At 38.0% G+C, this 27,145-nt stretch overlaps 1 protein-coding gene across 4 annotated transcripts in view; it reads left to right on the top strand.

Annotated features, from left to right (window-relative positions):
• The first annotated feature begins 5,606 nt into the window (after positions 1-5,606).
• Positions 5,607-27,145, top strand: part of LOC117412002 (ELAV-like protein 4) — a 53,130-nt gene continuing 31,591 nt past the window's right edge. Inside the window, exon 1 of one of the 4 annotated variants that reach the window (XM_059031538.1) lies at positions 5,607-6,059. In XM_059031538.1, coding sequence (XP_058887521.1) covers positions 6,012-6,059 — 48 coding nt within the window. In that variant the 5' untranslated portion in view covers positions 5,607-6,011. Of the gene's footprint in view, positions 6,060-20,570; positions 20,907-22,153; positions 22,319-27,145 lie in introns of those variants that run through there. The other 3 variants (XM_034019930.3, XM_059031540.1, XM_059031539.1) reach the window with 3 other exon arrangements.

The following is a 27,145-nucleotide window of genomic DNA, read 5'->3' as shown; positions in this document are numbered from 1 at the left end:
GTTAACATTTGCTTGTTTTTTTCATATGCTCTAGGTAGAGTGCCAAACTCTTTCCCGACATCTTACACAGATTTATCTGCAGGTGAGTGAGTTTTAAAAGGTATTTACTGTTTGAACCACAAATACAATATGCACACATGTTACAGTAAATCTGATTATGATAACTATATGTAAATAATGTCATTTATAAACAGATGTGCATATCCACTCACATGTACAGCCATGCATAGGGTATTGTGAGTTGTCCCATCAGAAAGTTATGTAGGTTTAGTTGTTAGCAGGGGTCTGACACCCAGTCCTGAGTATCATAACTACCATTAAGTGGCAGGAATTTGAGCAATTGGGTAGTTAAATCTGTTGTGATGTCTAACAATAGATAACCACTTAATGACCTGCATTCACAGGTGGTAGTTACACTGCATTACCTGCATTACCATTCCTGTGACACTGGGGGGGGGGGGGCGGGGGGGGCACATCATTCCCAGCAGATTATGGTAACCCTGTCTCTGTGCTGCAGTATGTACTTCATACAGTACTCTAAAACCTACTACTCCCAAAGAAACTAAAATGCTAGCTAAGTATGTATATGATGTGCATTCAAGCAGTAGTCATCCAGGAGGACTGACAATAGTACAAGCCTGGATGTAAAATAATAAAAAAAAAAATACTCAAAGCCAGGGAGGTGAATAATAATAATAATAATAATAATAATAATAATAATAATAATAATAATAAAAAAAAAAAATTAAAAAAAACAGCACAGACAATTCTGAAAAAGTATGGATAAAACCTTTTTAGTGGGGACATGTTGGGACCTCCCAAAAGGGCCCTTCAGGGACCTTGTGAGCTCTCAAATTGCTCCCAGCTCATTGGAGCGAGTAACAGGCTGCTATGAGACTGACAAGAAAGAGGGTTCATGAAGCCACTGCCAGAGATGCCATGGGAACTAAAGCCAGGCTCACAGACTGACAAGCACAAGAAACAGTCAAATCCTCATTGGAGTCCAGTCCTGCCAAATTAGTGGTACTGTGCAAGCCATTTTGAATAGGTCTCTAATAGATAGACACAAAGTTGCAATGCAGTTTCAAACAAACAATGTTGGAGGAGTTTGATGGGGGTGATAGGTGCGGGACAAACACTGAACACAGATAGACGGACGGAACTAAAACCACACAGAAACAAACCATAGCCAGTTACCAACAATGGTATCAGCCTGGTGACAATACAAGGTTCTGTAAAATACAGAGGTACAAATAAAGCAAAAAGAAAACACTGTCCCACACTCGGAGGTCGGCGTTTAAAACACTTATTTGCTTACGGCAAAGTCGTCTTGGTTCTCACGGTAGTAGTGACCTGTTTGGTCCCAGCTCTCAGTATGGGGGTGTGTGAGGGGTACCTTTTTATAGCAAGACCCTCCACCAGGACACACCCTCCAGCTGGAGTGATGGAATGCTGTCCCTGTAACAGGGACTAAATCCTTTTCTAGACTTCAAAATGATTTTGCTTTTAATTCTGTTACATCATTTAAAAAACAAAAATTCTCCTGTTCCAGTCATAGCATTAAAATAAAGCCTTGCATGATCATCTTTTATGTGTTTTACATTAGTTCTAATGAGAATGAAGAAATACAGTGCTAAGTAGAAGAATAAAAAGACATGCTACATAAGCAGATGAGGTTTGTTATTTTTGGAACCGTGCATCTCAGTGTGAATCATTGGCCAATGCGTATCAAGTTTTCCTCATCGGGACCCTTTGAGTTAAATATGCTCCTCATTGAGTAATTTAGAGTAATGTTTCTGAGTTTTAAATAATGAGAACTGTTTTTTTACAAACAGCATGGTTGGTTTTGGCTCAGAAGGGGCTGGGTGAAATGCAGAATGGTATATGAAGACCTTAAAGGTACCTCAGCTCTGTGGCTTTGAATCTTTTTTCTGTTTGTTTCTTAGGTACCCATTGCCTTTTCTAATGCTGTGTTGCTAGTTCTGAAAACTAAATCCAGAACACTTATTCCTCAAGCATTTTACCTACGATTTGCACTCTAAGTACCCCCTTACTGTCTATTTACTGATCCGTCAAATGCTGCTGGCACCAAGTGCGTTCATTAAACTCTCTTAGGTGGTTTGATCAGTGGTCAGTAATCTGACAAAACCAGAAGCCATAATGGTTGTCTATTTTGTTTTTAAGAAGGCTGAACAGTGATGTAATTAACTAAAATGGGGCCTGGCTGCTCAAATTCCTGGAACCTATACTTCAATTATATAGTAAAACAAGGGGGCTTGTGAAACCCAAGACTGGGTGAAGGGCTAGTGCAAGCATACACTACCATACTTGTAATTCTTTTACCATGTTGCGTGCTTGTTCACAAAAACAGCAACGCCTAGTTGCGGTGTGATATAAAAGTTATTGTGGGACAGTGCAGCTTTAAGAAATGATGTAATTTATCTTTAATTTCTTATAAATTGAGATGAAAAGCTGCAAACAAGTGCCTCTAAATGTACCCCTTCTCTTCCCTCCCCCTCAACAGCAACCGGTTGGCCTCAGCAAGTGCTATTTGGCCTCCGTACCCAGACGAGTGTGATATTACAGGGCTAGAGGGTTGTAATGCATAAAGAGCAAAGACTAGAGTAGAAGTGGGAAGGTGGGGGGTTATAATGTACTCTCACGCATGAGGGCCTGAATGCATCCCTAATAGACTGAAAGTGACACCACGGCTACTGTTCGAACAGCCCCTACTCTCCTGGCATCGCTCAGCAGTTTAGCAGATGGCGGATCGTCAATAGGCTGCAATTGATTGGAGCAATTTCCCTGGGGGTGAAAAGAAGTAAAGATGCTTTAAAAATGTGTCCTGATCAGAGCTGATGTACCTTTTTTTTTCTCTCGTTCTTAATTACTGTAGCATAAATCAATTTCTGGTATCTAAATCAATTTCTGATTTTTTTGTGTGTGTTCACAATCCCCATCTGTTTTGTGTTTTAAAAAAAAGTTTTAATATAAGAAAGAATTGATGCTGGGGCCACTGTGTTTAGTACATTGTGTCTACAGCATATATACAGTACTACAGGATTTTTGGCAGTACTGCAGTGTTTTTCAGTAAACAGCAAATTAGTTGTGCAATTATTTAGTGTATTGGGAAGTTTGCATGAATAGAGGAAGGTATTTTTTTTTTAAATCGGACACTGAAATAGTGATTCAGATATATATATATTTTTTTTTTTTATAATATAACTTTGTTTAAAAGAGGCAGAGGCATTTTTTAATAAGTTTGGAATCGGCAATTATTTTTCATATTTTCTTCCCAATTTGAAATGTTCAGTTATTTTTATTTCAACCCGGCTCACCGCTGCCACCCCCGTGCTGACTCAGGAGGGACGAAGACGGACACATGCGTCCTCCGAAACGTGTGCCGTCAACCGTCCGCTTCTTTTCACTCTGCGGGTCCGCCATGCAACAACCTCGGAGCTACAGCGTCGGAGGACCAAGCAGCTCCGGGTAGCTTACGAATGTGAATCGTATATAGATTAGTTTCGTTTATTCACTTTGTGCCCACAGGGCCAGCACTGGTACCTCTTAATAGTGCAGCACTAATACATCACACATTTTCAAAGATGTTTTACATTAAGTTTATTTAGTAATATTTACCGCATGTAGTAAAAGTGTGGTTTAGATATGTAAACATATCATTGGCATGATTTACCTGTGGTTCACATATCATGGATGTGGTTTACATACAGAAAGTACAGGCTCCCACTCCCTCCCCACCAAACTATGCAATCATAACAGTTATTATTATTATTATTATTATTTATTTCTTAGCAGACGCCCTTATCCAGGGCGACTTACAATTGTTACAAGATATCACATTATACATTATTTCACATATCACATTATTTTACATACAATTACCCATTTATACAGTTGAGTTTTTACTGGAGCAATCTAGGTAAAGTACCTTGCTCAATGGTACAACAGCAGTGTCCCCCACTGGGGATTGAACCCACAAACCTCCGGTCAAGAGTCCAGAGCCCTAACCATTACTCCACACTGCTGTTACTGTAAATGGTATACTCCCTGGTCCTTAGAAAGTTGCAACTTAAACAGCTGTCCAGTGTTTTAACAGAGGAACAGCAGCATGCAACCTGAAACGATCAACACAACCATCACAATGGAGGACATGTGCTGTTCTGTGTAACTGATTTGCAATGCTGTGAAACATAGGCTGTTTACTGAAGGAGCACTGCAATGCATCATGCATCATCGTAATAGGGTCCCTTCACTGTATGGACATCTTTATTCTCTCATCTTAGGCTGGGAGACAGACAGACAAAAGCTCCTTTTAAATGCATGTTGTTCCAACATTGAATAGGCATGTATTTGATTGTATACAGTATTTAAAGTGGCTGTAGCTAACAGACTAATTCCATAAATCTTACCTGTCATGCGCTTTTATTCACTATTGTAGGTCTAAAATGTGCCTGCTGAAAGAAGCACTTGCTATAGCAAACATGTTTTCATTTTAAAACAGCTGGTACTGCACTAGGTTAAAGAAAGTGCCTAGGTTGTTTGCTTTACTTTGAGGAAGTCTGTTACTGTTTCACGTCAGAGGTCATTTCATTTCAGCAGTGGCTTTGAGGTCAAAGCTTGTTACTGGCAACAAAACATGTCGGTCAATATGGGAAGCAGCTGGTTGCATAATGGCAGGCAAGAAAGCATTAAAGGGGTGGATTATATTTAAAAAAAACTCGAAAATAGCTAAAAATAAGCACCAAAAAATACAGTTAATAAAACCTGAAAAACAGAAGCCCTAGTCATATTTTACTTTCCAGGTGAAATGGCCAAGAAAGTGCAAGACTAGCAGAAAGCAAGGCTTGCTTCAATCTCTTCATGTTTCCATTGATCCTTTCAAAACTGCACATTTGAGACTTGTATAGCAAACAAAAGCTGAAGGGTGAGATTTATGGAACTATTTTGGTAGCTATAACCCCTTTAATGTGCTGTATGTTGCAATATTGCTGCTCTACTGACATTTATGCATAGCAACATTTTTGCTTATCGACTCCAGCAGGGACAGTAGTACTGTATTACAGCACAGCCTCCATCATCAGGAATTGTGGGTCTCAAAGCATCCGTCAAAGATTGTACTTTACCTGCTTTTTCTTAAATGAAACAATAACCGCTATAGGTCTTGTATGCTGTGCTGCATAGGATTCGGCTCCTTTTGTATAACTTCCATTCCAAGTAGCTCCTATAAAAGTGGCCACCTCCTGTATGAGTTTAAACAAGACAATTGTATTTGACAAATATGCAGCATACATTGAATTTGAAGTCAAAGTTACAGGATGCCGCAGGGATGGAGCGTTGTGTGAATATCAAATAAATTAACAAGGCCAATTCACAAAGCATATTGATTTGAGCTTTGCTGAAAAAAAGAAAGAGATGAGAGATCTTGCACCTGCTTATCTGTTACAAAGGAGGCGGGGAATAAAAATCAAGGAGGAAGGAAGCAGATGTTAGTTAGCACAGCCTACCCACCTTGTGGTAACACAGGGAACTGTACCCATTGGAGAGAGAGAAAGAAAGAGAGAGAGGCAGAGAGAGAGAGAGTTTAAACTAAGAGCTATGTTTTGGGACAAGCTAATCTGCCAGAGAGCTGTGTAAGAAGCAGAGCACATTGTGTGTATGCGAGTGAAAGATAAGGGAGCAATCCTTACGAGCACGACTGCTTGTTTTTAATGTGCTGACTCTGGGGAGATAACATATTGACTCTCTCTCTGTCTCTCCCTGTGTCTCTCTTTCTAGTCGTGTGTTGAGAGACCCTGGGCAGAAAGTCCTGTGCTGACAGAGGCAGACAACGACAGCGGAGGGAAAAGAAATAAATAAGGATTTCAATTTTTTTTTGTGTGTGTTTCTTTCTTTCTTTTTTTTTTTAGAAGTTTTTTTTTCTTTTTCTTGGATTGTCCTCCCCCTCCCTTTTCCAAAAGAAAGAAAAAGGAAAGCCACCCTTTACAGCAAAGATGTTTGAGATCAGCCGCACGTTGAACGCTGCTTTGTTAAGCAATGAGGTAAAGGAATGGATTGTTTTCAGTTTCCACTACGTTTCTCTGTGCAGTCCCTGAATATTTTATCTTTGATGGGGAAGGGGGCGGGGGGTTATATTTGCTGGTAGAGTATGCAGGTTAAGAAGTTAAAAGAATTGCATGTTGTTTTCATACTAGTGATGCTCACTCATGGTGAAGTGAGCTCTTAGGCAGTTGTTTTGGTGCTGTTTCAGGGTGTTTGCGCTGGTTGGTTTTCGAATCACACAGAGCAGACAGCTATTAACGCTGAGCTTGCTTGTGGAATGGTCCATCTGGGGCTCAGAGAGTGTGTGTGTGTGCGTGCACGCTGTCTTTTTTCTACTCTCTCTCCTGTCCCTCTCCTGCTCCATCTCTCTGTGTATGAGAAGTCTTTTTGCTGCTCAAGATGATGAGGTACCCGCAGCATTTGGGTGTAGCCCCTGCTGAAAATGCACTACCTGAGATCAGATCACTACTTTTTCCCAGGGAAATCCCATCCAACGAGCCGGTGGGTAGGTCGCTTTTGGTAAGGAGAAATTGGGGGGAAAAGGGAGGCGGTGGCAGGGGGGCTTGCAGTAAAGGCAATGGAATTGATTGAGTATCTCGATATCCTTTTCTAACTTTAAAATTATACATCTATCCTGTTTAGGAAATCTGCAGTGAGTACAATGTATTTGTGTTTATTGTTTCGCTCTAGTAAGCAGAAGACTAAGAGTCATTCTGAGTTTGAATCCCACGGAGCTCAGGCACTGACTCATTGCATGACCTTGGGTAAGTCACTCATGCTCCTTGTACCTCCGTCCCTCCCCATGCAGCTAAAAACACAAATATGTGAAAGCATGACCCACCCCGTAACCCAGGAAAGGGATGTTGCATCTCTGTAGGCGAGTATGAACTTCAGATTGTTTCAGCGATCGTGGCATTGTGTAAATGTAAACATATCCGAAACTATTATTTCAGAAGCTTGGTTTAGCAATTAAGATGTCAATGAAAAATGTATGTTGTGTAATGGACACTACGTCATAAAGGGATGTTTAAAATATTGTTTATTTCTCGAAAGAGCAAATAAGTTTTGATTAATTTGTTTCAAATTATGTCCATTTTTGCATCTATTTCTTATTGTAATTGTAGTTAATTGCACTGTATGCAATGCATGCCCATAATGTCGTAATTACATTACATTACATTACATTACATTACATTACATTACTACACTACTAATGCAAATATATTACATGATTACTTGTGTACAAGTAAAAAAATAGAGACAAGATCCCATCTTGGAAGATTACATAAGCTTTTCGTCCCAAGATGCCTCATTCCACAGGTGTGTGAGAGAATAAAAAAATGATCTTCAGATAACTCTCCTTGTAATCTATTTTTCTGTATTTCACATATTCACATAACATGTAGTCTTCTCTAACTCTTAGCAACAGGCTTGTGATGAAGGACTCAGCTGGCGAAAGGAAATGGCAATGACCAGAGAGAAGGGAAGGGGGGGGGGTCATATAATTTATTCTGAGCCCTTCCTGTAGTGTGGATCTATCTGCAAGTGCAATTTGAAAACTCAAGTCACAGGGAAACCCTTTCTGAAAGCAGACAGGCTGAGTAAATCCCCTTCTTACTGCATTAAATCGTCACAAGACAGTGGGTGTTTTAATCTTTAACCGGTTATCATTCCAGTGGCAGACAACTCACTAAATAAGCACAGTTTTCTTTCTATTTTTTTTTGTTTTCTTTTTTTTAACTTGGACCTGATTGCAAATGTTGTACTCCAATTAGGGGTGTAGGTATCTCAGTTACTCTGGTCAGGATTGTGGTGTAGGTAGCTCTCTGCAGAATCTGGAGATCTGAGTTTGGGTGACTGCTGGCTTCTATAGCGTATGTGTATTTGCTTAGAAGGACTTAAAGCAATGATATTACTAGATTTACATGATGTTTGACTTTTTGAGCTGGTGTCTGTAAAAAAAGATATTGTGATGTAGCTGCACAGAGATATAAGTATGGAACCGATTAGAGGTGTTGTTTTAGATAAAGCAGCATTGGGACTAATGGAAAATGTATAAGCGCACTGTTATTTAGAGTAATGCTGTGACATTAATGTGAAACATCTTTTAAAAAAAAAAAATAGGAGTTACAGTAATTAAAGATTGGAGTAATCTCTTTTAAAATACTTTTCATACTATTTTGTCGCAAGTATGATACTGAATTTCAGGTATTCCAATGAGTTAAAGAATAAACAAGGGGGGCTCACGAGTGGCGCATCCGGTAAAGGCGCTCCGCGTGGAGTGCAGGATGCGCTCTATAGCCTGGACGTCGCCGGTTCGAGTCCAGGCTATTCCACAGCCGACCATGGATGGGAGCTCCCAGGGGGGGCACACAATTGGCCGAGCGTCGCCCGGGGGGAGGGAGGGTTAAGTCGGTCAGGGTGTCCTCGGCTCACCTCGCACCAGCTGTAGTCTGGCCAGGTGCCTGCGGGCTGGCCTGTAAGCTGCCCGAGAGCTGCGTTTTCCTCTGACGCTATAGCTCTTGGGTGGCTGCATGGTGAGTCCGCAGTGTGAAAAAAACGGTGTGTTCGTCTTCGCCCTCCCGAGTCAGCGCAGGGGTGGTAGCGGTGAGAGCTGAGCCTAAAACATAATTCCAAATTGGGAGAAAATAATAAAATAATTGGCAACAACTGCAAGGTCTGCAAGATTGATTTTGTTGAATAGCTTGCTTTAAATAGAACAGCATGACTTGTTGCATTGTAGAGTTTAAAAAAAAATGGGATATTCAATTTGTTCGCAAATGCATTGGTTTTATTTCTGTACAATAACAGTGGCTAATTACTGGTGACTGAAACTTGCAAAGACTTGATATGCCAGTTCTGTAAGAGGAATAAAAATAACATACTGCTCTGTGGTTTAAGGCTAAACAGCAATGTGCAGGGATACTAGGCTTTATTCTACAGCTGGATTCAACATTACAATTGGTTGGATGGTTGACTCATTTCATATTTAAAGGGAATGTCCTGTGGAAACAAAAAATAAAGAATAATATATACAGCATACATTTATATGTCCTTGAGGTACCTTAAAGGTCGGTAATATTTACGCATTTAAACGCCAGTTGGAGACAGTATTAGTATGATTCGGAACTGTACTGCAAATTGGATTTTCAAACATAGAAATGTATTGCTTTGAGATACTTGTCAAAGAACAATGAGAATTTTAAACTTGCATTTACTGATGAGCACAGAAAATGCGGTTACCGAAAGACTTCCTTAAATTAATCAGACATTTAATCTGAAATAGATATAACAAAATGTCTGGCATTCCAGGACTAGCACAATGTGAACATGGCTGCCTATTTTCTTTCTGTCGGATCACGGGCTAAACGGTTTTAGAGTGTCTTTTTGTTTTTGTTTTCTTTTTAGAGAAGCTAGAGGTAAATTCAATATTCATCCTGTAGTCATTTTTCAGTCAGCTAAAGGCTCTAAGTAAGACATTTAGAGAGGGTCCAGATGTACTAATGAGTTAATCACCAAATTACTTCATGTATTCATAGTTGCTACAGGTCACAGGATACAGTCGGAAGATTAGATAACATGAGTATTAATAAAGAAAACTATCCTTTGAAAAATAAAGAAGATGGTTCAATTAAAATATACAGCAAAAAGACATCTATTTAAATCCATAGTAACAACAGAAAGAGCAGTTATACCACAAAAGCCAAAACAAAAAAGTGTATTTAAGAAGAAGAAAAAAATGGCACTTTTTTATTTTGAAGCAACATACAGCTAAGTAAAATTGTCTGTGTGTATATATATATATATAATATATATAATATGTATATATATATATATATGTATATGTGTGTATATATATGTATATGTGTATATATGTATATATATATATATTTTTTTAAATCCCATATATACTGATTAGCAGTTACGAGAAAATGCAAGGTAGTTCTGTGTTCTCATATACAGCTTCAAACTGCTGCAAAGCATCCTTTTGATATATTTGTTTTTTGCAATGGCTTCCAAGGAGTGAAAGGGTTAACTTGCTATTTTGTGAACAGAAGCCACTAATTTGAAGTATCAAGGACAGAAAGAAAGGGAAAACAAACGAGAAGTGAGAACGTGCAGTGGAAAAACTCTCAATTTGTATACAGCAACTGGCACTCCACATATGGCAGGTCAGTTTTGTATCATAGCGCTGATTAGCTCCATCCATCTGGCTCTCAGTAGTTGCCTCAATCCCTGATTGCAGTATTTCAGTGTTTAGCCTACCCGGGAAATTGTTTAAATTACACTACCGAACCCTGTCTGACTGGTTGGCAAGCAGGTGCAGCATTCTGTTCTTGCAAGGAATCGTATAAAAGATGATAACAAAAGGGGGTTGGGGGGGATTAAAAAAAAAAAAAAAAAATTGTAATTTTCATCTTGTTTCATGTTACAGCAGGGTGCATGGTATTTTTACACTGATGAGGATTAGGGGGTGCATTTGAATAAAATAAATGTACCTGTTAGTTTTGTTTTCCTGTAACTGAGCTTTACGAGGGCTTTGCTGCAAAATATTTCATAGTTGTTTTTGGGAAAAAGGTTACAGGAATATGACACATGCTGTACTCACAAACACATGTTATTTTTAGGCTCTAGAAACGTACAGTAGCCCATATTTTGTTTTTCTATCTTTGTTGGTTTACCATTCTATCGACAGAACATGAATGTTTCTGCTTCCATTTTATTTTATATTAATGATCTCTCTCAATATATTTGCAGTGGGTCCTGTATAGCTGATCTAAACATCGTCATATGTAAATACTGATGTGAAACTAATAGTTTGACATACATTCATTTTGGCTTTTATATCGTTGAAACATGGTCCTGAGTAAATTAAGGTCTTAAAAATCAACATATCTAACAGTGCATGGAAATATAAAACATATCTGTTCAGTGATAATGCTTATCCTATTAATTGAAACCATTTTCGACCCATATTATCAAGCAGTTGATGACATAAGAGCGGTTATCCTTAAAAATGTGTTGCCAATCAGTTGGCACTGTACTTCCACCTGTGAAGTTGAATTACTCTGCACTAGGAATATTTATCTTCCTAGGATCATTACAGAGTGACCAACTGACTGTGTAATCACCCTGTATTATATTAATATCAAAGTAATCAATATCCTGGTCATTATGGGCTGACTGCTGTTGGAGAGCAGTAACTTGTAACTGTATCTGTTAATCCTAATGCCGCAGAATCATTAAAACCCCTCATCGATATAGAGAGAAATAGACACTGTGATCCGATCGATTGGGTGGTCTCAGCAGACGAGACCTCACAAGGCTTTCACTGTAGCTTGTGTTTTTAAAACAAGTTCAATACTTCATTGGAAAAGCACTTGTCTTACCTATCACTGACAGGGTAAAAGGTTCTCCAGCATAATGTGCTGGCTCTGAAATCCCAGCGCTGTGTTACTTAAATTGAAAATGATGTGTCCCAGATCTTCGTGCTAACATCTCACAATCGCTTTATGACTGTGAGATCTCAGTTCTCGGTCTGCTGTATTTACCAGCGTTGAGATGGGAGTTTTCTGTGTTTAATGTATTGAATCTAATATCCAATGCAAACAGTGCTTTGGATTACAGGAACACCAGGTCGACTTACATACTTTACATACAAACGGGACCAAAATGATGAATCAAAGCAACACGTCAAAGATCGTAATGAAATAAGATACACAATGGCAATATAATTTAAGACTGTAATGCAAGTTTAAAAAAAAAAAAACGTTGCATCCACATTTAAATAATGTTCTTTTAAATGTAAAATCTTGTCTAAATCATAAATACAGTGAGAGCTGTTACTGTTGCTTAATCGGATCACCTTCTTTAGTTTGGGCAGTCTGGCTAGCCTGTTTTGTTTCTGTGGAAAAATGTGTGAATTTACAGCTCAAAATGTATTCACGTTGAGGAGCTTTTAACATTTAGAAGACATTTCAAATGACCTTCATAATATTCCGCTGTGGAAAAAATAAAGCAACACTAGAAGGGCATTTCTTCATTTGAACCCATTTGTATCAATATTCTGTTCAAGTTTTTATTAAAAAAAAACTATGCAAATGTTTATAAACAGGAATATGTTCCCACTCGATACATTGACTCATATATGAGATTGTTTTAGGATAATCACTTTATCAAACATATCTGTTCTAAGGGCAACGGGATTTTCCCATTAACTGTTGATTTCATTTCACAATAAGTAATAGGAACTTTTTTTTTTTCCTGATGTCCTGTATGTTGAAATGAATTGGAGGACGATCCTTGCCATTGTATAATATTGATTTGGGCATCCATCTGCATTACATCAATCATTTATTAGCATCGGTAATCCCAGAATGGCACTGAGCAGGCGGTGGTGCAATCCAGAGGGATTCCCCAGCGCTGTAAAATGTTCTGTTCAAATCAATACTTTTGCCAGTCCTTGAAATCTGAAGCTGGTCATAATATAGGGATTACCCTGGCCTGAGATTTTTTTTATATGTTCTACATCTGAGATCCCTGTTGCTGGGCTGTGTCCCAATGCCCTCTGTTAGTGCTGGCTCTTTCCACACTCTCTGCAAGGTGTTTGCTGACTCTGCAGGGTTTTTTTTTTCAAAGCTTGGTAACCTTATGTTGAGTAAATCACTCTTAAATAAAGACCAAGAACAAAAACAGGGGAATCAAAATGCAAAATTACTTCAACGGCATTACTTCATTTAAGATGAAATACTAAAGTTTTTTTTATTTTAAATAAAGTTTTATGCTTTTAAAAAAAGGGACTATCTTTTTTTATGATTGCGGAGCACAGTATTGTGCAGTCTTCATTGTCAGCATGTGGTTGGATCTTACCTTTAGCAATTCCATACTGTAGATAAATAGCAATAGCAATGGTGTTGGTTAGCACATTTACAGTAGTTTTTGTTTTTAAAATTCAGGATATTTGTACTGCATTGTAAGACTCTGGAAAGGCTATGGGATTCAACAATATGTAGCTGTCGAGATATTCAATAGATATATAATTTCACTCTTGCTGCCCGACAATGAAATCTGAAATACAAGATTGCTTTGCTGTGGATAATAGAGATATCAACCATTCTCAAGGTGTAATGGCTTCTGTCCGTAAGCATTTAGTAAACCATGTGTTATCATTAATAAATAATACTTTCTTGTCCAGATACAGCAAATATACATTACAGGACTAAAACACATGAGGCATTGCACAACCATAGGAAACACAGTGTGTTCTTATTCTTTTCTTTTGTATGAATCATTTATGTGCTCTTAACAGCATCATTCGGTTTTAAATGTTTAAGCATGGTGCTGCCTGGCACATCAATGGCAGTAGCGTACAGAAGGAGCCCACTTGTTTAAAATGTATTTATTCATGTTAATTACCCCTTTAGGCATGCATGCTTCTTTCCATTGAGAGCTTATCCTAATGCTGGAGCAAGGCTGGATAGAGACATTTCCTTTAGGGGGGATGCAGTCAGGGCATTGGAATCGATGTGTTTCAGAGATCTTGTGTGTCTAACCCTTTGATTCCCAGCGATGTTTCTGAACAATGCCATTTTTACTAGGGTCCTCGTTCAAAATGTGTATAACCCAATAAACTGATGATTTTATGTATTTTCTGTATCTGTAGATTAGTGCAGTCTGCGATAATAAGTACATGGAATTAGATTCTTGCTTTCTTTGGTTTCTGGCTTAAAAAAACGTCCAAGAATGAATTTTTGATGAATCTTGTCTTGTTTTAATAATTTTGGTTATCAAAAATTCATTCTCGGACATTTCTCCGTCCTCAGAAGCACTCTGCTGGGGTGCTGGCAGAGGGAGTAGTTCGAACTCGTCTCCCCAGGCAGTGAACAGATGGCCCAGGGGTTTTTAAATTACTGCTCTACAAGCACCCTTAGTGACTGGTTGGACAATTTCTGCATTGAGTTTTGAAGCTGATACCTAGGCTTTTCTTTAACAGAGGAAAACCCTACCAACACGCCCACACGCTTCCCTGTTCTTCTGTGACTAAAGTATTCATAAAGCACCTTGGGTTGTTGGGGATTGAGTGCTGCAGCAGTCAGTAAAGATTTCCCAGAACCCTCAAGCGCTTAAGTAGCTATTACAAAATTCCAGGCAATTGGAAATCAACAACATTGAAACTATCTGTTAGCACGGGAAAATATTATTTATCCTTTTTTATTATTATTTATAAAAGAAAATTAAATATTGAAGTATCATTTTTATGTTGAAATATGTTTTTTAAATTGATTTGAATGTTGAAACGTTTTTAATTAGATAATCAAGACACAGATCATCCAGAACTTCAAAAACTGTCATTGTTGATTTGATTCAGCCACAACTGTTTTTTAGAGCATTTCACAGTCTCAGGGAATCCCACTTGTTCGAGATAAAGTCTGGATAACCTCAGATAGGTGATTGATACAGTCCAGGGGCAAATCCCCAGCTGTGACTGATACTAATAGGGTACATGTTAATCAAATCAAGCCCCTAGTTTACTTTGTTTGTTTTTAATCCTTAATACAGATACTCCTCTTTCAGAAAACATTTTCTAGTTCTACTATACATCAGTACAGCAACAGGAGCATTACTCGCCCTCATTCAATCGTAATGTTGGTCCGTTAGACCTGCAGTGTCACCTGCAGTCCAGGCTCTCTCAGGTGTATTTCCATGAGGAGCTTGGCTTTTTGGCTTCGATAGAGGGAGTGTTTTGCTGTAGGGGAATGATTACACTTGAAATGTATTTGCTTACGATTGTAAGTCGCCCTGGATAAGGGCGTCTGCTAAGAAATAAATAATAATAATAATAATAATAATAATAATAAATGCCCTTCTGTTATTAGTCAGTGCGGATTGAGGTGTGAATACCCTGGCAGAGGAAAGTTAAGGTAACCACTTATTAATCTCTGAACAGATGTGGAATAACTTTAACTTTTCAGTCTGCTTTGCAGAGCACAGACTTAAATATTTAACATCAGAAGCAGACTCCAGCTAAACTCAAAAGTAGCAGGTCTAAAAATTGTGAAAAAAGAAGGGTGTTGATATTCTTTATATAGTATCTGCCTTTCATCTATTTGAACTTCAAACAATCCATCACACTTTACATTCTGGAATAAAACTATAGATTTCTGTATATCTTATGTTCATAACCTTGCACTAGCAAGGAGTTATATTTATTTTTCACTTCATAGTTGAGCAAATGCATAGTTATTCTAGCCAAGTGTGTTAGGCTGCTGTATTGAAATGTTTGGTAGCAGTGACTTTAGTAGATCCAAAGAAAATCCAACACCTGCTATAGGTAGATGTTATGAGAAATTGGACAGAGAAAGTATATCTATTCAATGAAAAACATTATACCCAGCATGGTATTTGTAATAATTCATCTTAAATCTTTTACCATAAAAATAGTCAGAAGATGCTTACCGGCTGCTGGTTAATTTGTAAACAAAACACTCCCCTTTTCCCCTTTGCTTTAGTTCAGCACAGACATGACACACAAAAAAACAAAACAACCCAGAGATATGAAATTAACAATAAACAAATTAAACATAACAATTACAAACAGTAACTTATGCTCAGATTCTTAAACAGTATACTTAACGAAAAGGGAACTGTTTTGTTGTAGACCAGGCCCCAATGAGCATGGCTAGAGTGTGTCTTTAAATTCTTCCTCTTCGCTATTTTTAAGCTGTTGTCCATTGATATGGTAATTCAATAATCAAGGGAGAACAATGGGATAGAGCCAGGGCACACTGTCGCTCACTATATTTATAATAAAATATCATTTCCTGCAGTATGGTGTTTATATTAAACTCTGGCCAGATTTTGCCCTTTTCTATTGGTTGTATGGTGTGAGTTTGATTTGGTTGTCGAAGCAGCTGTGTATATGCAATAAGTGTGTACACTGAAGTATTACATCATTTCTCCACCAGACTACAACATACAGATTTGACCAGGAGGTTGATTTTTGTTCAGAAAGTGCACGGAGCATCCTGAGGATTTTTTTTTATACAGCAGGAATACAATTCTGGTACTGAAATAAAAAAAATAAGAAAACCAGCATAACAAACTGCTTCAAAACATAAAAATAAAATGTCAAATTGTAGTCATCGGACCAGATCATATAAATGACCTATTAGAAATAGTTCTTATTATCTGACATTGCAAATGCATGTATGATTTTAAAAAAAAGTATATATATATATATATATATATATATATATATATATATATATATATATATATAATGGAAATTCAATAATCAAGGGAGAACAGTGAACGAGCCAAGATAAACAGATGCCAACGTGATATTATATATATATTTATATATAATATAACACATTTATTTTTTGTTACAAAGCTTGTAATTGTATATAAATTCAGATTTAAACTAGCCTATGTTTGCAACAGCATGGCATGTGCAATTCAGATCACTAATCTGTGATTTAAAACAAGCCTGTTGACTAAGCGGTGTAGAGTTCAGAATAATTAACTAGATTCTCAGCCTCAAATTGCCAGGCTTTGGTGAGTATAAGCTGTACGATAATGTTAGTGCCATTGGGCTTCCTTAATCAGGGATGAACTGTGCATTCCATCAAAGGTACTTGAGTAACAAAGAGCCTTAAAAAGAGAAGAGTGTATAAGCAGCCATCTATCACAGTCCGTCGCCAGTGTTGGTGAGCAGAAGCAATGGTAGAAATGATGGAATATATCGGAACCGTTAAATCAAAGGTAAACATGGATTTAGGGTATTATTCCTTAATGGAGTGATACTGTAAGTACACTACAATACACACGTTGCTTACCTCACAGCATACTGTATTATGCAACAAACCATTAGTATTCTTTCCTTCCTTAAGTCTCATCTGTCGCTATAGCAATGGAATATCTCTATGGTGGTCTAATTAAAAATAAGACAAACTGTAGTGTATAATAATATAACATTTCTTCCACACTGGTGTAAACTAGGTTGATCTCTGATCCCAGTTTACTGTTTCAGTTTCTGTCAAACTTCTGCTTCTGACACTGCATTGTGTGTCTTCTACCTTGTTGTATGATTTGAAAAAGATGGAATACCACAGAGATTAAATAAAACCATGTGGCAGAAATATGTACCTTGCATCTTTGTGTTCTGTCTGTATTATGCAGTCCATGCACAAATGGTCTATGATAGCCTATAATAAAACAGATAGAATTGCATTGTATTGTATTTCAGGCAGAAACATGTATTCTAGACTGCTGAGGAGCTGTAGACAATCAGAGAGGGAGTTTTGCATTCTGGAGTTTCCACTCTACATAATTCTCAGTATGGTTACACCAAAAAAAATTAAATAAATAAATTCACAATACCATAAACCTCTTTCAGAATTCCTTTCAACCGCAAAGAGTATGTATGTCATATCGACAGGCCCCATAGTCATCATTACTAATACTGGCTGTTTCTTACTGCTACATAGATAGAATATATTTTTTTCTTGAATTCAAGAAGCCAGGTTTGTTTGGTTGAAATGGAGTTGCAGGGAGGCAGTGGTGCCGGAGATCTGAGAATGAAGGGGTTTAGTTCTTCAAAAAGAGCAGGGTGACTGTTTGTTTTGTTTATTTATTGCGTTGTTGTGGGATATGTATATATAGGGCCCATACCGTGATTGTGTATCCATTGAATATGTACCTTTTGAATATTTATTGAGATTATCCCTCAGCAAATAATATAGTACAATAAAAGCATAGCGAAATCATGAAAAGCAGATAGGGATTGTACAGCAAAAACATGGTTAATGTAAGGTAATGTATGGTAAAAGCATAGTAAACTGTACCATGAACATATACTGGGGTAATCATTTAAAAGGGTAAATACTGTGTCATTAAATATTGAATAGCCATTTTAAAGGATGTGAACTATGACTGCATTTGAATCTACCGTTTGGACCATTACAGCCCTTCTTGTGTTCAATATGTGAAAATGGGACCATTCGTTTCTGTTAGTTACTTGCTGTATATAGACTAAGTTCTTCACTTCCTTTTTTCATTTTTAGCCTCATAACAGTTTGTTTAAGTCCGGTTACTGTAAATTGAAATTCATGTCTTCAGCACAACACAACAGGACTTACATGTTTATAAAATGTCCTTTCTAGGCACATTTGCCAGTACCTGGGACAGTGAGACAATCACAGTTTTGTGCTGCAGTGGGTGCTTTACATTTGAATTCTATATCTCTTAAATCAAAGACTTGATAACCTGCAGATTTTCATTGAGTTCTATCCTTGTGCTCTGATGGTTCAGTTCCTTTTCATTCTGGTAAGCCCTGTGTTGCAGGAGGAGTTGTATTCTTTGAAACGCACTGCACACTGATGACATGCAGCATTATAATGATACAGAAAATTAAACTACACAGTTTCTGCTAGGTTCTTGTTTTAAAAACATATTCAGTAAGGCCAAGAAGTTTCGCTCCATGTGATCTGTTGACGTGCACCGCCAACTATTATAGAAGGAGCTTTTGCTTTGTATTATTTGACATTAAACCTACTGTATATACATTCTCCATAGATTGGAGATGGTACATAATACGCTCTTAAAACAGGCTTTTAACAACTCGGATTGAATTAATATAATGGGAAAATACTATTATAATACCAAGCATATTAACTGAAGGAAACCCTAGCAAAACAATAGCAGACAACTGCATTATCAACAGTGGCAATACATTGGATTTGCTACAGATGCTGCACAGTGGCCCCGATACGGAAACACACAGGTTCTTCTAGGATTATACCAGGGTACACTATTGTGAATCCATTAGTAAGCCAAAATATGTTGCACCATTCTAACAGTGGCTCATAACATTGTAAATTCCCTTATGCTGCTATTCCCCTTCAGTATAGAACTCTTGCTTTGCCACTGAATATCCTTTGGTAAGGTTTCATTAGAAATAGGGTGCTGGAGAGCTAAGTAATGCACAGGATCAGGCAAAGCATGGCTGGAGCAGGACTGATGAGGTACCCAGTGCAGGACTGATGAGGTACCCAGTCTGCCTAGATCACATCCTGAGCTGTGTCAGTCTTTCACACTCCCTTTTTTTTTTTTTTTTTAATTGTATATCATCACTCATCTTTTTGCATTTAATACAAACTGAAAATAATACATCTACATTTTTTTTTTTGTACTTCTTTACCTCCACCAAGTAATGCTGGTGGTTGCACTTGTTTTTTGGCCTGCCATTGATTTGATATTAATCTATTTGGAAACTGGGTATTCAACTTTTTTGCTGTAGTCTGAAGGATTTAGTTTTTTAAATTACAAAGTTGAAAACAGACCAAAGGAGAAGTGTGCCCAAGCTGATATGACAGCCCTTTTGAAAAACATTTAGAAAATCTGTCTGGGATTATGAATGTGAAACTAAACTGGGAGCAAAGCAAGCCTCTGATGAATCCATGCTGAAGGTGGTGGAGATTTGAAATTTCCCCTCGAAGATCTGAAATGGGTTTTGTCACTTTGGAGAGCCCAGAGGCTCCTTGTTAATTATTGATGCACCTCGAATGCAGCCATTAGGAGTGATGAGGTTTAAAGCGCCTGGATCAGACAGGGAGAAGCATCCTGGGGTTTGGGGGCGGGCGGAAAAATATAATCGCGAAGCGTGGCTCAGCTGTGGCACCTTGCATAGACGGCTGTAGACTGGGGAATACAGACAGGACTTGAGTTTTTGTTTGTGCTCAGTGTACAATGTGTATATACTGTGTGTGTAATAGATTTTGTAATAAAACACATGCATAGGCAGAGGTACACTCATACTGTCTGTTTGTAGTTCTGGTTTGTTACTATTTAACCCTTTGTTGCATGCCAGAAGTCCAAAACAGCAGAAATAAAATGTCATTTAAGTGTTAAACCAACTGAATCATTTGAAGGTCATTTTCATTTTCAACTGCTGGAGAAAATTCAGTGTCCAGCTGGACAACAAGCACAAAATCAAATGAATAAAGGATACTGTAAATATACTAAATGGAAACCTATTGCATAATAAAAACTACTATAGGATTCTAAACAGTATTATAGTTGAAATAATGTAGTGTTATTAATCTCATATACTGGTATTTTTAGTAAAATTAAATGAGGTGCGCAATGAAGTGCTTACTGTAGCTGTAAAGGCTGTATCTCAGATGTGGCACTGAATGTAGATAGTGTTGATGCCAGTTAAACTCACAAAAAGGGCCCACAATGGTTAAAGCTGGAAGCTCTCTGTCGCTGCAGGAAGGAAAGGTCACAGAATTATTATCACTGTCAATCTGGCAGTAACTAATTTCAATAGCAGCTGATGTTTAGATGCCCCATCAGCATCCCCCTCCTCACTCTTTCTTTCTCTCTCTCTCTCTCTCTCTCTCTCTCTCTCTCTCTCTCTCTCTCTCTCTCTCTCTCTCTCTCTCACACACACATACACACACACACACAATCCCCCTCCCCTTTTCAAGCAAGCCAATCAGGTTCTACACCAGGCTAACAGATGGTCCCATAAATGGGAGTAAAAAGGAGATGCTGGCAGTCAGTTTCAGTGGAGTCTGTGTCTTTTTTATTTTCCCCACCACCCTTTCTTTCCTGCAGCCCCGAATAACATAAGGAAAGCTTTTGCTACCACCCACTGCTCAACCTCCGACCAGCACACACACACATGCACACGCTCTCTCGCCTCTCCTCACTTGTGCTTTCCCCTTGGATCTGACTCTAAAAGGAGTGACTTTCTCTTTTTGTGTTTTTTTGTTTTTTCAAAGAGAAGATTTTGAACCACCTCCTAATTTAAAATAAAAATTTCAAGAAGAATGGTCATGGTAAGTATTTGTTTATAGTACTGGTTTAAAATATGTTTTTAAAAACTATCTGCATTTGATCTTTTTTATGCATTTAAAAAAAGTTTTTTATGTGTTTTTTTTTTTTAATCTTCTGCTTTGTTTGTTTTGTATTTGGCTTTTTTCCCCCCTTTTCTAAAATGTATTTATATGTTATTATATGTTTTATTGCACTGTGTAACATTTATGGGAAAGGGTATGTGCATGTAAATGTTTATATGCTTATATGTACATCAGCTAGAAGAATAATCCTCAAATGAGATCTGTTCGTTACTGCAGAGCATCTTGAGATAGCTGTTCTTGCAGTGTGGGTCTGTGTGAGCATGAATGCATTTCTTTAGTGTCTGTACAAATGATGGATGTAAAGGAATATAGCAATGTGCATGCTGAAGCGGGGATGGAGCCACACTTTTGTACAAAGAGCAGAAAGGTTCATTTTAGTTCTTGCTTGTATATTATGCAGGTATATCTCTCTTGTATTACTGCACTGTGTAGAGTGATTTTAGATATGCAGTTTAATATTTTATCTTTAGTAGATTTTGCTGTTTTTTTAAAATTATTTTTAGGTAGTAAGGTGGATACATGGACAACTCGGTTTTCAAACCAGAAACCGCATTTAAATTAACAGAGCTTTATCGGCAACAATACCAGCTGCCTTCGTGGAATGCTTCTTTTCATCTGTGGATAAGAGAATTGAAAATTGTGGTGTACGAGCTTTTGACAAACCGAAGATCAAAAAGCTAATGGGATTCTACTGTATAAGTGAAATACCCTGTTGATTACAAAATAATGAAACCAGTCTCTGTGTGCAATCATTCATATCTTTCTGTGTGTGTGCCAAAAGAGAGTAAAAAGGCAAGTCTGTTGTAAGAAAAAAAATCAAATTAAAACAAAAATAGATCTACTGTATTATGCCTTAAGAAAAAGAAAAAAATCATGCACATTTGTGCACACACACACATCCATACTCACTCTCCTGGTCTATCTGTGTATCAGTCTATCCACTCTAATACCAGCAGTAATTGATTGCTCCTTGCTCCTTTCCCCAAAGCTTGTGCGAGTGGTATCTGTGTGCCTGATAGAGTGAATGTGTTCATTTAAAGAGAGAGGGGTGGATGTGGGAGCCAGTGAAAGCGCTGCAGATTGCAGTTCCAGAGAGTGGGCAGCGCTGACCTCACAGGGGAGGAGGAGACTGGAGTGGGTTGCAGCACAGTGCTCATGCCTATGTCTTGCATTGTCGTTCAGCAGCTCTGGAAAGAAGAATGCCTGCTTTTAGAAAACGTCTTCTGTCTCTGATATACTGAGGGCTCCAGGGGGGAATTCGCTTGGGGGGGGAAAAAAATAAATACAAATCTGCTGCCGGTTTACAAATGGAGTGGAATGGGTTTAAAATGGTAAGAGGTGCAGGTGTTGGTCTGCCCTTTATTGTGCCTGCCTGTTTCTTTGCTGCTGCACTCTACTTGTTTTTTTTCTTTAGAAGTGTGTGTGTGTGTGTGTGTGTGTGTGTGTGATATTAATTGGTAATCTGTATCGGCAGATACTGAGTTAAGCAGGGGGGCAGGTAATTAAGTCTGGAATGGACACCACCCCTAAAAGCTACAATTATGAATCTGCTGTGATATACTGTATTTAAACAGATGCATTTTTTTGTATTACTTCTCTTTGTTAAAGATCAGATTAGCTAAACAGAGATTTGGTGTGGGTATGTCGATACATATATTTTGTGTCAAATGTTTGTATGAATATGCACATTTGTAGAGAAAGCTTTTTAGTTTTATGTAATGTATAATTACACTGTCGTGGGTTAGCGTTTACACACTCAGACAGGTAAATGAAGGTAAGCTGGTACTTGGATGTTGAAAGCGTGTAGCCGATTATGTACTTGATGAAAACCAAAGAATCTTGATCACTGTGCTTTGATTAATACCTCTCTTTGGTAAAATGGTTTGCAATCTCAACATCTAGTAATAATGGGTACTCCAGCCCCCTGATTCTTCGATTTAAGGGAAGCTTTTGTTCAGCGAGCTCTATGTGCTTTTCCTATATAGCTTTTCTATTTTTCGAAGTGATCCATGCTCACTGTTGACCTTGGTTTTATTTTTGTATTGTAGTTTAATAAAGCTGCTGCTGTGCTGGCAGAGTAGCGTTTTCAGCTAGCAGGGAATCTGTTCTCTTGAGAAACTCCAGAGAAATTATGTAGTCAAGTATGCATTCTGACTGAGGACTCTTGTAGGGTGGATGGGCTTCACTGTGGTTAACCCTAACCATGCTAAGACAGCGTTTCCACAAAAAGGAGCCCTTCCAGCAGCAATTAAGAGCTCTGTTTACAGCATGTAAAGACTCCCCAGAAGCCACGTTTGCAAGCTTGCCCTTAGAATAATCAGAGACGGCAATGGAAGTTGTCCACAGCGAGGTGAAAGGGTTGGATAAACAGTTTATTTATATTTCTGCTTAATAAAAGCTGAAAAAAATCTGTCCCATTTTGAAGTCCTCAGGCTGCTCATCTCGTTGCCAGGAGTTAGGAATGCATTATCCGGCAGGTCTCGCTCTGCATCCTCCTCCCAAACACTCGGGCCAGGAAACCAGTCCGATTGCATTTCTCTCAGCGGGGATGACAGGGAGACGCATGTTTTCGGACATGTCTTGGGACCTAGCTACATAATACATTGAAGCAATTCACAAATGATTGAAAGGCTTCATTTTTGTATTATAAAAAAAAATAAAAAAAATAAATTAAATTTTACATGTTATGGAAATCTCTGATAATCCAAAATTGCCCTGAGGTTGCATTGAGATGTAAACCTATTGAGATTTAAAGTGATCCTAAAATCTTAGAATTGTTTTATTTTTATAATAGTTCTATAATTTAATATTTTTATATACATCACTTATTATGGTAACTAATAATCCCCTATATTTACCTCTTCGTTTAGAGCTTCTGCCTTTTTACACTAATTATACAACATAGCATAGCAATAGGGATGATCCAGATTTATATACAGATAGGTGGATGCTGATGTACAGAAGGCTAAATAAATGACGGGGAGCCGAAAGACATACAGGATGGGAAACGTATTAGGAGTAAGACAAATGAATAAAGAAGACAGATTGACAATGAAAGACAAAATATAGTGCACCTGCTGAAGTTTACTGCTAAGCCTATTGTGTTGGACCTGCAGCTCTGGTAGTCTGTGGAAGGAAGAGCAGAACCCTCAGGATTTCAATGGTAATCACTTTTGACTAATTTGAGAATATAATTGGCATAGTCTTGTATCTTGTAAAGCGCTTTGTGATAGTGGTCCACTATGAAAGGCGCTATATAAAAATAAAAATTATTATTATTATAGAATATAGGTTAAACAATTGACTATGGTTTTGTGTTGTAAATTAAGTGTTTGTTTTATGAGGTTTATTACTTTTTTTTTCTACCTTTTATGTTAGTTTAATAAAGAGCCTTTTTGTCTAAGCATACGTGATCGTATTTATGATAAAATTAACATAATACAAAAAATTAACATAATACGAAAAATATATCAACAGATTCTGGTCTGGGAAACACTAATTTAGTCATATATTCTGTATAGTGACTCAGTAGATAGTTTGTTACACTGGCCCCTCTAACCTTTTTAGAAGCAGTTTGTTAAGAAATGGTCGTTTTATTCATGTGCCTCCTTTTTTCTTTACGGGGATCTTAGCACTGAATGTCTCCAGAACATGAAGTGAAACAGGTTTCTATTTCATTTTTTTTCTTACAAAAGCTAAATGATCTGAATTTGATCTGTATCAGCCAAAGGTATTTTTAAAATCGGAAAACAACATTTTCCATTAGAAGGACGACAGATGCGTATGGGAAACAATGCAACAATACATAAAAAGTCACAAATACTGTTTAGTAAGAGGTTATATCGAACATAGACATGGAGCTTAATGAGTCAAAATATTCACCTACCCTTTAAAGGCTAAAAAAATAAATACATACAGAAATTGATTTGCATTTATGTTGGCCCGTGTCTGTGCCTGTTTTAGCAGATGTTCCAGGGTTCCCATGGGTTATGGAAAAATCTGGGAATCTGGGGGGAAAGAAAACAGCAACATATTGTTCTGTGAGTGGGTGGGAGTTATTAAACATTAGGACGGGCACGCATTTGTGGGGGCTTCGATGCGTTGTTTGAAATTCATAGCGTGTCATGAAGATAATTGGCTGAAAATCTTAGGTAATTGAAGTTACTAATAAACGGAGGTTATGACTTTGTTGTTCAGTTACTGCTGTACAGTAGATTGGCAGGAGAGGAGTCTTGAAAGGTTGCCTCTGAAATCTCTGAAAAAAGGTTACCCCGCTAAAATTGCAGCTCGTCTGTTTTGCATTGAAAGAAAGGAGGGCAGCATTGTTAGCAATCCTTTTAAATCTTGTGTTTAAAAAAAAAAAAAAAACACTAAGCAATACCGTCCAACATTTGTGATTTTAAATAAAAATTGAAGGACACTTCAAGGTCATTTGATTTACTGCTTCAAATGCTTGGGTTGCAGCTATTTTTGAAGACACATTAATACCTTAATATGTTACTGTTTTAGAAATGTGCTTTTTGTAGTACAGTAAAATAAATGAAAAATGTCCTCAAGCTGGATTAAAAATGCATTATTATTATTATTTAGCAGACGCCTTTATCCAAGGTGACTCACAGAGACAAAGGTGTGTAAACTATCCATTAACTGCAGAGTCACTTACAACAACATCTCACCCGAAAGACGGAGCACAAGGAGGTTAAGTGACTTGCTCAAGGTCACACAGTGAGTTAGTCGCTGAGTCGGGACCTCCTGGTTACAGGCCCTTTTCTTTAACCTCTGGACCACAGCCTCCTCACAGCATTCGCTATAAAGCAGAATGGAATATCTCAGTACTTGGCTGAAAAGCAAAAAGTTATGCTATTTAAAGGAACTCCGCTGCTAGGTGTGCAGGAGTACAGTAAAGTAAGTGGTAGGTTTAAGTACAGTAGCTCTGTGTTGAATGTGCATGTAAGTTGATTTGGGTGGATCTCAGTGACAGCCACACTGCTGCTCTGCAAGAATGTTGATATTGGTTCTAGTACTGTTCTGTGTCTCAGGGGTGAGAGCACTAGGCTGCATTACAGAATTGAATTTAGACAGCTTGAGTTGTTCAATGGGTATAAAATGTGAAGCAGAGGGTAGTTTGAACAGGTTAGTGGAAACAGGTTCTGCCGTTGAGTGTGGAAGGAAGTTGTTTCAAGTATATAACAGTGACTGCAGCACTAGACTTTTTATGTAGAAAAAATGTATGTTATTGATAACAGTAATTCAACTCTTACTGCAGTCTTAAAAATCAGGGACTTTCAGAACTGCACAGTATTGCCACCTTACGCCCACACCAAAAGCCACATGGCTGCAGCAGTGGGAAGCTGCCTTATTATTATTATTATTATTATTATTTATTTCTTAGCAGACGCCCTTATCCAGGGCGACTTACAATCGTAAGCAAATACATTTCAAGTGTTACAATACAAGTAATACAATAAGAGAAAATGGCACTGCAATACACTTTTCCAGGCACCACAACCAGTCAGACAACACAAGACCACTCTGACCTCCCGATTACAGTCAGACCCATCCAACCAGAAGGAAGACACATTGAAAGAGTTAGTATATTACGAGCAAATGAGCTGCAGGAATAGTTAACCGCTAACTTCTTCCCACCACACTGTCAATGCTGATTATGTTGGCCATTTCACTTCCTTAGCACAAACGCACAAAACTTCTAGAACCATTCAAAATGCGTTTGCTGTTTCCATTTTAATTTAAATGTGAGAAATCCCATTTTAGTATGTCCATCATTTTACAGCGACAGCCAACCTCAAAAATAATGTATTACCAGTAATCCGTCTTGGTTCTAGTAAATCAGCGGCGAGCTGAGTTCTCTCGATTGGGATTCTCACTACGGTGCGTCTCAGAGTATGACTGCTGATACACAATCCAAATCAATCGAATATTAAACATTCCTGATCCTGATCATAACCTTAACAACTGCGTATTGCCATTTCTGACGGGTGGAAAGTCTCCAATTACACAAGTCTGAGCCCACCCAGGTATTACTGTGAGCTTAATTACAGAGTTTACACCTATAAAGTATGTACACTTAAAACTGGACCTCCAACTGCTACGCAATAGTATTTCCACACGTTTGTACATGTGCAGAAGCCTGGCAGCCC

This window comes from Acipenser ruthenus, chromosome 10 (genome assembly GCF_902713425.1).
Source record: "Acipenser ruthenus chromosome 10, fAciRut3.2 maternal haplotype, whole genome shotgun sequence".
Classification (NCBI taxonomy): Eukaryota; Metazoa; Chordata; class Actinopteri; order Acipenseriformes; family Acipenseridae; genus Acipenser; species Acipenser ruthenus.
Note: the sequence above shows the minus strand (reverse complement) of the source record. Positions and strands in the feature narration are given on the sequence as shown.